This window comes from Bufo gargarizans, chromosome 3, assembly GCF_014858855.1.
Source record: "Bufo gargarizans isolate SCDJY-AF-19 chromosome 3, ASM1485885v1, whole genome shotgun sequence".
NCBI lineage: Eukaryota > Metazoa > Chordata > Amphibia > Anura > Bufonidae > Bufo > Bufo gargarizans.
In genome coordinates, this window is record NC_058082.1 from 51886782 (window position 1) to 51898951 (window position 12170).

At 43.3% G+C, this 12170-nt stretch overlaps 1 protein-coding gene across 2 annotated transcripts in view; it reads left to right on the forward strand.

Moving 5' to 3' along the window:
• NEK3 (NIMA related kinase 3) overlaps positions 1-12170 on the forward strand; it is a 53313-nt gene that overhangs the window by 19598 nt on the left and 21545 nt on the right. For both annotated transcript variants that reach the window (XM_044287315.1, XM_044287316.1), the window contains exons 5-7: positions 2593-2676; positions 4280-4347; positions 6580-6666. In XM_044287315.1, the coding sequence (XP_044143250.1) occupies positions 2593-2676; positions 4280-4347; positions 6580-6666 (239 nt within the window). The remainder of the gene's footprint in view (positions 1-2592; positions 2677-4279; positions 4348-6579; positions 6667-12170) is intronic.

Consider the following 12170-nt stretch of genomic DNA (forward strand, 5'->3'; position numbering starts at 1 on the left):
GACCTGTTACATGTGCTCTTGGCAGGTGAAGGCATCTGTGTTGGTCCCATGTTCATATATGTGCCCGCATTGCTGAGAAAAATTATGTTTTAATATTTGCAAATGAGCCTCTAAGAGCAACGGGGGCGTTGCCATTACACCTAGAGGCTCTGCTCTCTCTGCAACTCCTGCGTCCTCTGCACTTTGATTGACAGAGCCAGGAGTGATGATGATCACGCAGCCTGGCTCCGTCAATCAAAGTGGAGAGGACGCTGCAGTTGCAGAGAGAGCAGAGCCTCTAGGTTGTATGCCTTACTTTTATGGTGGTAGGTATTGTCATAGTAGAATTTAGGGGTGATCCCTCCTCTATGCATTTTACAATGTGGATCCCAAAACTGAACTCCATATTCAGAATGTTGGCTTAAAAGGCTTTTATAGAGCGATGGGCCAAAGTGGAAGATATTGGAGCGCATATTTATCCCAACAGGTGTGTCAGAACTTGGTCAGTACCTGAATAAAAACATGATGATAAAAGACAATGGGGGGTCTATTATGATGGGACTTTTTAAAGGTGAGTTCTGCTTTGAGTTGGCAAAAAGTTTGTCATGGTTATAAAAAGTTGCACGTTCTTTGTTCAATTTGGTGCATCTTTAAAAAGAACACTTTTGTCTACAAATTCTACTCTGCTTTTCCAACACCACCCCCTACTGGAGTGATATTGCAATTTCTCTTTTTGCAACTTAAAAAAAAGTCACAAAGATAAATCTGGCATGAAACTAATTACGGTACATAATTTAACCATGACCACTTTTAAACCACTTTTCAAATCTACATGGGTGGTGTAAAACAGCAAAAAGGCACATCTTTTGGCGGATATGTAGGTGCTATAGTAAGAGCCGCAAGGCTTCCCTTATATTGATCCAACCAGTGTACAAATTCTCCTGGTAGGTTAAAGTTGTGGTGCCCCTAAATCCTTATTCTAGGCGCTATATCACAGCTCCATTTTGTGCCCTCAGATTTAACACTTTACTGGCATCTTGTACATATTCCCATTTAAAGTTGTGTTTACGTGATGTACCCCTAACAGGGTGTTGCCAGAAATCCCCCCGAATTTGAGACGCTATTCACCTAGTTCCTTTTTTAACTCGCCAACCTCCAAAATCCTCTTCACTTCCCTCACATTCTTGTTCGTACTGTCCATCTTTCATGCATCTGGGGGGATTTATCATAGCCCGGCGGCGTATGCTGGGTTACAATAACCAGGTACACTACCGGGTGCTGCGCACGACTCCTAATAAATTAGGCGCAGCATCCGGCAGTCCATGAGCCGCAACTGAAATCTAGGGCAGAAGATTATAAATGTGGCTTGGCCAAAGGCCCTGCCTTTCACCACCCGGGAAAGTGGTAAGGATGGCGGAGAAACACCACTTGCAAAATAATTTTTGCGCAAGTGGCATTCAAAAATGAACACTCAGTGTACGACTTTTTCACGCCAGTTTTCTGTCCTAACGTAATGATAAATCTGTCCCGTTGTGTCTACCAGTAATACTACCATCAGGGCTAATAATTCGTCCTAGGCATCTATTCTTCTGGTGCCATTCCTTCTATGACATAGGAACAATTTGGGAGGCAATGGTTGTAAAGAAGTTATTTTTGTATCTTTTTTCATTGTATAAATGGTCTTTATTATGCTTTATGATCTGACGTTGAGGATTCTGCATTATATTCATATTTCTGTAATGTTGTGTTTGTCATTTATTTGAAATTATTCAATAAAAAGTTAAACATAAGTCATATGTTCATCTCAACTTTAAAAGAAGAAATATTGCATTAAAGAAAATATGAATAAAGCAGGCGGCGCGGGCACGTGACGTAGTGAGTTACGCTGCCAGTGCCCGCCTGCCCGCCCCCGCCCAGCCTCCTGCCTGCTATGGTCGTAAGTGCAGGCTGCTGGATTGAAGATTTTCTATAGTTAAACATTGCCTGCAGTAAGATACGATTAGTACAGTGAGCGGGGCCCGGTGCAATAGAATACAATGACTGCACTGGGCCCCCGCTGCCATTACAAAACTACTGTAGATGCCGGCCCCCATCCCCTGTATTGGGGGTCATTCACAATACACAGGGACACTGTTACGGGGGATCTGTGGTTGACACATAACATAAGATGCTATTAATCTGTCATCCACAGATCCCCCCATAGCAGTGTCATGCCATCCACAGATGCCCCCATAACAGTGCCATCCACAGATGCCGCCGTAACAGTGCCATCCACAGATGCTGCCATAGTAGTGCCATCCACTGATGCTGCCATAGCAGTGCCATCCACAGACCCCCATAGCAGTGCCATCCACAGATCTCCCATAATAGTGTCATTCACAGTCTACCATTAGTTCAAAGCCCACTAAAAAAAAAGCACACCTTTTGGTTCAAAATATTTTTTTTCTTCTTTTCCTCCTCAAAAACCGTCTTATAGGGCGATAAATACGGTAGATATTTTATTTAGTTGTGTATTATGTAGAAATATGCCAGTCCTGCCTGTACATCCCATGTTATGTATGTATAGTTTCAGGACCCTTTTTGATCTGTGTTTTTCATCTGTATCTCTACCAGGTCCTCCACTGGTTTGTTCAGATATGTCTGGCCATACAGCATGTTCATGAGAAACGAGTGCTGCACAGAGACATTAAGTCAAAGGTGAGAAGGTTAACATCTAGTGCCCCATGGAGGTTCCTGATCTACAACAGCCCCGTCAAATCTTGAACCAACCACTGCCAGAGGTTCCCAACTACAAGTCCTAACCACATGAGGACCCAGATATCCAGCAGACAACTGGACATCTGGGTTAGGCCCCATGCACATGACCGTGTTATTGGTCCGCATCCAACCCATTCATTTTAATGGGGTTGCAAAGATGTGGACAGCACACTGTGTGATGTCCGCATCCATATGTCAGTTCTGCCGTTCCACAAGAAAGATAAAACATGTCCTACTCTGGTTTGTTTTGCAGACAAGAATAAGCATTTTTAACATAGGGCAGGACATGCCGAATGGGAAAATGCGAGACGCAAATTGTCAGTATCTGTGTTTTGTGGATCTGCGATTTGTGGACCACAAAACGGATATGAACCTGTGCATGGGGCCTTAAAAATATAGCTGCTTTCTTCCAGAAACTGATCTGCACCTGTCTATGGGTTGTGTCAAGCATTGTAGCTTTGCCCCTTTGAAGAGGTTCTCCAGGAATTAAAAAAATTTAAATACTTAAATATTATTTTATAATAAATATATTCAAAAATGCCTTTCATTACTTAGAATGGCTTGTTTTGTCTGGGGAGCAGTCATTAAGAGAAAAAAAATGGCCGCCGTCCTATCAGTAAACACAAAACCTGTCCTAATAACACAGGAAGACAAGTTACTTCACAACATTTAGGGTAAAGAGCCTCCTCGTCCTCCTCTCTGCTCTGCTTGTCAGGAATCGTGATCCTGAATACAGGTGAATCTCTGGGAATGCAGATGATGAGGAGGGTGAGATGTGGCTAATGAGCAGCAGCACTTGTATGCAGTCTCCATTACCACAGCACCACATTACCACAGTCTGTCCTGTCCGTCCTCTCTGTACTTCATGTCTCCTCATGAACTAAATTCCCCAGAGATTCAGCTAAAGTTCTTATCATCTGTATTCGGGATCATAATCCCTGACAAGCAGAGCAGAGAGGAGGATGAGGCAGCTCTTTAGCTCAGTGTTGTGAAGTAACTTGTCCTCCTGTGTGATTAGGACAGGTTTTGTGTGCACTAATAGGACGGCAGCCATTTTGTTTCTCCTAATGATTGCTCCCCAGACAAAATGAGCCATTATAAATATTCAAAGGTATTTGAGAATATACTTATAATAAAGTAATATTTAAGTATTTTCATTTTCTTAATTCCCGGAGAACCCCTTTTAAGTGAATACCAATGACCTGAAATACCACACACAACCTGTGGACAGGTTTGGAATTGTTTTTCTGATCTGCCAGTTTAACCTCTTCCCAGTAACCACTGTACATGTAAAGCAGAAGTCAGGAGGGTGACTGCTGTGTTATACATAGGACACACATAGGCAATGTCTGTGATCGAACATAACTCCGATCATGGACGTATAAGCCCTCAAATGCTGTGATCAATTGTAATCAAAGGGAGTTTAAACTTCTGTTGTCTTGAATGTAGGTTTTATAGATGTATAAAATGAGAAAGGAGAACCTTGTTAGATGACATTTAGACATTATATAGGTATAACGCTATATTAATTTCTTCAACGCAGAATATTTTCCTTACACAAAGAAGAACCATAAAGTTGGGGGACTTTGGATCAGCGCGTGTTCTCTCCAGGTAATTATTGCAGTTTTTCCTCACATGCACCTACTGGCCTTTCATACTGCTGCACAATACACCCGTCCTATGCCCACACACTGTTCTAGCCGTCTTTACTGCAGTAATCAGATACCATGGAAGGACTTTAACGAAATCTTATTCTTAAGTGTGCTCTGTTTTATTTGTGGCCATTAGTGTAATATGTTGCACCAATAATTGTTAGTATAAAAACAAACCCAAGTGCTAATTCACATTACTGCAAGAAAAAAGCAGCCATACTGCATCAAGAAAATAGCTGTAAATGGCCGTATTTTCATCCATATGGAGTTCCATAAGTATATCTATTACAGCCTTATGTCTGTATTAGATCCATTTTATTATGTCTGTAAATATTCTTATATTCTGTATTTTTTCACTATATAATGGATGTGATTATTCTGCATCTCCATTGATGATGCATACAGCGTTTTTATTTTTGCAGCATTCGACTCTACACATGTGTTCATGCAGAAAAATTAAAGTGAAGTTAATCGAACCATTTATTAAAATATGGTCAGTTTCAGACTAGGATACTCCATAGAGATAAAAAAATAATTCTGATCAATATTTTAATTTAATTTTATAGCAGTTGAAACTCCAGTTTACTGATACAGAGCTCCCCTGCATAGAGATAGATTTGAAACTTATCTTTAGCCGCCAGTAGGGGATGCTGTGGAGCAGGCTGCATACTTTTATATGATAACCATCTATTCTACACAATGAGCTCACATGAACCCTGTAGTGGCGACTGCAGGTATTTAGCATGTCGTCTACTAATAATGACGCTTGGCACTCTTCAATAGTTCTCATGGTGGAAGTAGTTGTTAAAAAAAACTGTTAATTTGTATGTTTAAAAAAAATAAAAATGTTAATTTAGAATAGAAGGGTTACAATAAAAAAGCAAGTTTATAAGAGAAGCAAATAAAACATAAGAACATGTGCACAGAGGATCCCCGGCATACAGAGGACCAGGAGATCTGGCTTGTGTCCTAAAACATAAGGCTTAAAAGCCATTTTTCTGGCTAACTGTCTTTGAGGATGTTCTCCTTACAATTCACAGGCCAACATTAAGAGTTAAAGGGGTCCTCCAGGTTTGTATGTAAAATGGCTTTCAACTAACCTGTGGAGAGAAGACACTTTGAACAGTACTTACCCTTTTGTCGCTCCAAGATTCCGCAATCCCGGCTGGGGTCATGCAACCACCTGACAGCCTGCGGGCTCTTCTTCTGACATCCCCACCAGATGTGCTCCTCATGTAAATTATGCATCTGAACAGGAAGAAAGAGGAGTACATCAGGTAGGGATGTCAGAGGAAGGGCCCACACACAGTCGGGTAGGGACATGACCCCAGCCAGGATTGCGGAATTGGGGGGAGCAACAGAAGGGTAATTACTGTTCAAAATGTCTTCTCTCCATGGGTTAGCTGAAAAAGGAATTTTAGGTACAGGCCCAGAGAGAACCCCTTTAAGACCTCATTAATAATGAGGATAATTTTGTCTAAACATCATTTCTGTCTGTCAGCAAGCAGTGAATGTCACACCACAAATTCCCTTCTAGTACAACAAAACTATCTGAAAACCTTTATATATATATATATATATATATATATATATATATATATAATATAATACTGCAGTTGATTATTATCTATATACAGTATGGGTATTTTCCTTATCGCTGTCTATGGTACTGTAGATACAGTATATTCACTTAAATAGGGATTAGCTACAAAACCAGACACAGCCCGAGTTCAAGAGTAATGCTATTTCTCGGGAAAAAGTAGGCCATTTTTCCCCAATCTGACACCATGCTCATCAGGCACCTTTACAAAATGTCCCAAGCACCTATTCATTGTAACTACAGATGAGCCAATTTCATATTTTGAAATTCGTTCACGCTTTGTTTGTTGGTTAAAGGTGAATTGCGTTATGGATTCCGTTACCACGGACCATAACGCAATTCTATAATGGAATGTCTTTAGAGGCATTCCGTTATTTATCTGTTTTGCAGCCCATAGACTTTTATTATGAATAATAGAATACTTCTAAAGGCATTCCGTCATAGAATTGCGTTATGGTCCGTGGTAACGGAATCCATAACGCAATTCACCTTTAACCAACAAACGAAGTGTGAATGAATTTCATAAGCGGAAATTTGCTCATCACTAATTGTAACACTGTCCATACAATAAAAAGTGCTTTCTATTCACAGTCCAATGGCCTATGCCTGTACATATGTCGGGACACCATATTACGTTCCTCCTGAGATCTGGGAAAACTTACCTTACAATAATAAAAGGTAGGTGATTTGGTGGTGTATGGATGCTGAAACCACTGTGAATGATGTGAGGTGTGCACAAGACCTGTTCATGAACTAGAAGACTAAAGGGTTTGTCTGACCAAAATGTCAAAATAAGTAGAGGCGTAAATAGGAGTCAGTCTCATCTCCTAGAGACCTTGACTTTAGGGATGAGCGAACTCGAACTGTATAGTTCGGGTTCGTACCGAATTTTGGGGTGTCCGTGACACGGACCCGAACCCGGACATTTTCGTAAAAGTTCGGGTTCGGTGTTCGTCGCTTTCTTGGCGCTTTTGTGACGCTTTCTTGGCGCTTTTTGAAAGGCTGCAAAGCAGCCAATCAACAAGCGTCATACTACTTGCCCCAAGAGGCCATCACAGCCATGCCTACTATTGGCATGGCTGTGATTGGCCAGAGCACCATGTGACCCAGCCTCTATTTAAGCTGGAGTCACATAGCGCCGCCCGTCACTCTGCTCTGATTAGCGTAGGGAGAGGTTGCGGCTGCGACAGTAGGGCGAGATTAGGCAGATTAACTCCTCCAAAGGACTTGATTAACTGATCGATCTGCAGCTGTGGATCATTGAGCTGCTGATCCTCAATTGCTCACTGTTTTTAGGCTGCCCAGACCGTTTGTCAGTCACATTTTTCTGGGGTGATCGGCGGCCATTTTGTGTCTTGTGGTGCGCCAGCACAAGCTGCGACCAAGTGCATTTAACCCTCAATGGTGTGGTTGTTTTTTGGCTAAAGCCTACATCAGGGTGAAGCTGTCACACCAAGTGCATTTAACCAGCAATAGTCTGTTCATTTTTTGGCCATATACAAAATCAGGGGCAAGCTGCGCCTGTCACCAAGTGCATTTAACCCTCAATGGTGTGGTTGTTTTTTGGCTAAAGCCTACATCAGGGTGAAGCTGTCACACCAAGTGCATTTAACCAGCAATAGTCTGTTCATTTTTTGGCCATATACAAAATCAGGGGCAAGCTGCGCCTGTCACCAAGTGCATTTAACCCTCAATGGTGTGGTTGTTTTTTGGCTAAAGCCTACATCAGGGTGAAGCTGTCACACCAAGTGCATTTAACCAGCAATAGTCTGTTCATTTTTTGGCCATATACAAAATCAGGGGCAAGCTGCGCCTGTCACCAAGTGCATTTAACCCTCAATGGTGTGGTTGTTTTTTGGCTAAAGCCTACATCAGGGTGAAGCTGTCACACCAAGTGCATTTAACCAGCAATAGTCTGTTCATTTTTTGGCCATATACAAAATCAGGGGCAAGCTGCGCCTGTCACCAAGTGCATTTAACCCTCAATGGTGTGGTTGTTTTCTGGCTAAAGCCTACATCAGGGTGAAGCTGTCACACCAAGTGCATTTAACCAGCAATAGTCTGTTTATTTTTTGGCCATATACTACATCAGGGGCAAGCTGCGCCCGTCACCAAGTGCATTTAACCCTCAGTAGTGTGGTTGGTCAAGCTGTGACACCAAGTGCATTTAACCAGCAATAGTCTGTTCATTTTTTGGCCATATACTACATCAGGGGCAAGCTGCGCCCGTCACCAAGTGCATTTAACCAGCAATAGTGTGGTTATTTTTTGGCCATATCCCAGTCTAATTCTGTCACTAAATCCATACCGGTCACCCAGCGCCTAAATACTAGGCCTCAAATTTATATCCCGCTAAATCTCTCGTTACCGCTGTCCTGTTGTAGCTGGGAAAGTTATTTAGTGTCCGTCAAAGCACATTTTTTGTTCTGGGTTGAAGTACAATTCCCAATTTAGCAATTTCATAATTTAGTGGTTTCTGCTATATCAGAGCTATTTGAAATCTATCCCTAAAAGGGTATATAATATTCAAGGTGCACATTGGGTCATTCAGAATAACTTCACACACACCCGCTACTGTGTATTTTCAAGTCTAATTCTGTCACTAAACCCATACCTGTCACCCAGCGCCTAAATACTAGGCCTCAAATTTATATCCTGCTAAATCTCTCGTTACCGCTGTCCTGTTGTAGCTGGGAAAGTTATTTAGTGTCCGTCAAAGCACATTTTTTGTTCTGGGTTGAAGTACAATTCCCAATTTAGCAATTTCATAATTTAGTGGTTTCTGCTATATCAGAGCTATTTGAAATCTATCCCTAAAAGGGTATATAATATTCAAGGTGCACATTGGGTCATTCAGAATAACTTCACACACACCCGCTACTGTGTATTTTCAAGTCTAATTCTGTCACTAAACCCATACCTGTCACCCAGCGCCTAAATACTAGGCCTCAAATTTATATCCTGCTAAATCTCTCGTTACCGCTGTCCTGTTGTAGCTGGGAAAGTTATTTAGTGTCCGTCAAAGCACATTTTTTGTTCTGGGTTGAAATACAATTCCCAATTTAGCAATTTCATAATTTAGTGGTTTCTGCTATATCAGAGCTATTTGAAATCTATCCCTAAAAGGGTAGATCATATTGAAGGTGCACATAGGGTCATTCAGAATAACTTCACACACACCCGCTACTGTGTATTTCCAAGTCTAATTCTGTCACTAAACCCATACCTGTCACCCAGCGCCTAAATACTAGGCCTCAAATTTATATCCCGCTAAATCTCTCGTTACCGCTGTCCTGTTGTCGCTGGGAAAGTTATTTAGTGTCCGTCAAAGCACATTTTTTGTTCTGGGTTGAAGTACAATTCCCAATTTAGCAATTTCATAATTTAGTGGTTTCTGCTATATCAGAGCTATTTGAAATCTATCCCTAAAAGGGTATATAATATTCAAGGTGCACATTGGGTCATTCAGAATAACTTCACACACACCCGCTACTGTGTATTTCCAAGTCTAATTCTGTCACTAAACCCATACCTGTCACCCAGCGCCTAAATACTAGGCCTCAAATTTATATCCTGCTAAATCTCTCGTTACCGCTGTACTGTTGTTGCTTGGAAAGATATTTAGTGTCCGTCAAAGCACATTTTTTGTTCTGGGTTGAAGTACAATTCCCAATTTAGCAATTTCATAATTTAGTGGTTTCTGCTATATCAGAGCTATTTGAAATCTATCCCTAAAAGGGTATATAATATTCAAGGTGCACATTGGGTCATTCACAGTGGCGTACCGCCCATAGAGGCAGACCACGCCACTGCTATGGGGCCCACGGCACTGGGGGGCCCGTAGCGCAGAGAAGGCCCCGCCCACACTAAGTGGCCCCGCCCACTCATGACCGGCTATGCGGCTGGTTTTCTCCCCAGCGCCCAGCATCTCCTCTTCAGACTTCCGCAATCAGTCGTCGCGCACTCCCCCCCCCCCGACCTGAGGTTGATGCCCTGACCTGACCTCCTCCTGACCCGGACCGTCTGCCACTCTGCCGGAATCAGGATGAAACCAAGCCAGCCTGGCCTGCATGGGGCGCTCGAGCCGCTGGCCAATCAGAACGTCAAGGCAACTCTGTTGAGGGCTTGAGGCAGCTGCTGATTGGCCAGTGGCGCAAGGGGGCGGGCGGGAGAATCGGCTCGAACGCCGTCGGCTTCCACCAGCAGAGTCAGTGCCTGCCCTGAGCTGAGGAGAGAGAGACGAGTCAGGACTGTCCTCAAGAGAGGGAGGAAGATTCGTGAGCAGTGCACCGGCTGCCTGTGTCCCTGGCTGGCTGGCCTGAAGACAAGTAAGTCACAGTCTGGGCCCCTCTATGTTTGGGGGTCTCCTCTGGCTCCGCTCCTTCCCTCCTGTCCTATGTCCAGGCACTGGGCCCCTCTATGTATGGGGGTCTTTTTTGGCTCTACTCCTTCCCTTGCATCCTCTGTCCAGGCACTGGGCCCCTCTATGTTTGGGGGTCTCCTCTGGTTCCGCTCCTTCCCTTGCATCCTCTGTCCAGGCACTGGGCCCCTCTATGTTTGGGGCCCCCAAGGGAAGGAGCGGAACCAGAGGAGACCCCCAAACATAGAGGGGCCCAGTGCCTGGACAGAGGATGCAAGAAAAGGAGCGGAGCCAGAGGAGACCCCCAAACATAGAGGGGTCCAGTGCCTGGACATAGGATGCAAGGGAAGGAGCGGAACCAGAGGAGACCCCCAAACATAGAGGGGCCCAGTGCCTGGACAGAGGATGCAAGAAAAGGAGCGGAGCCAGAGGAGACCCCCAAATTGGCCCCTCTATGTTTGGGGGTCTCCTCTGGTTCCGCTCCTTCCCTTGCATCCTTTGTCCAGGCACTGGACCCCTCTATGTTTGGGGGTCTCCCCTGGCTCCGCTCCTTCCCTTGCATCTTCTGTCCAGGCACTCTAACAGTTTCTGTAGGTCATGTATAAATGTATTTAATGGGGGTGTGGCATGGGAGGAGCCAGTACAGGAAGTGGGAGGGGCCATGGTGGATAGTGGGCGGGGTTAAGGGGCCCAATTCAGATTTTTGCTATGGGGCCCAGTGATTTCTATGTACGCCCCTGGTCATTCAGAATAACTTCACACACACCCGCTACTGTGTATTTTCAAGTCTAATTCTGTCACTAAACCCATACCTGTCACCCAGCGCCTAAATACTAGGCCTCAAATTTATATCCTGCTAAATCTCTCGTTACCGCTGTCCTGTTGTAGCTGGGAAAGTTATTTAGTGTCCGTCAAAGCACATTTTTTGTTCTGGGTTGAAGTACAATTCCCAATTTAGCAATTTCATAATTTAGTGGTTTCTGCTATATCAGAGCTATTTGAAATCTATCCCTAAAAGGGTATATAATATTCAAGGTGCACATTGGGTCATTCAGAATAACTTCACACACACCCGCTACTGTGTATTTCCAAGTCTAATTCTGTCACTAAACCCATACCTGTCACCCAGCGCCTAAATACTAGGCCTCAAATTTATATCCTGCTAAATCTCTCGTTACCGCTGTACTGTTGTTGCTTGGAAAGATATTTAGTGTCCGTCAAAGCACATTTTTTGTTCTGGGTTGAAGTACAATTCCCAATTTAGCAATTTCATAATTTAGTGGTTTCTGCTATATCAGAGCTATTTGAAATCTATCCCTAAAAGGGTATATAATATTCAAGGTGCACATTGGGTCATTCAGAATAACTTCACACACACCCGCTACTGTGTATTTTCAAGTCTAATTCTGTCACTAAACCCATACCTGTCACCCAGCGCCTAAATACTAGGCCTCAAATTTATATCCTGCTAAATCTCTCGTTACCGCTGTCCTGTTGTAGCTGGGAAAGTTATTTAGTGTCCGTCAAAGCACATTTTTTGTTCTGGGTTGAAATACAATTCCCAATTTAGCAATTTCATAATTTAGTGGTTTCTGCTATATCAGAGCTATTTGAAATCTATCCCTAAAAGGGTAGATCATATTGAAGGTGCACATAGGGTCATTCAGAATAACTTCACACACACCCGCTACTGTGTATTTCCAAGTCTAATTCTGTCACTAAACCCATACCTGTCACCCAGCGCCTAAATACTAGGCCTCAAATTTATATCCTGCTAAATCTCTCGTTACCGCTGTACTGTTGTTGCTGGGCAAGATATTTA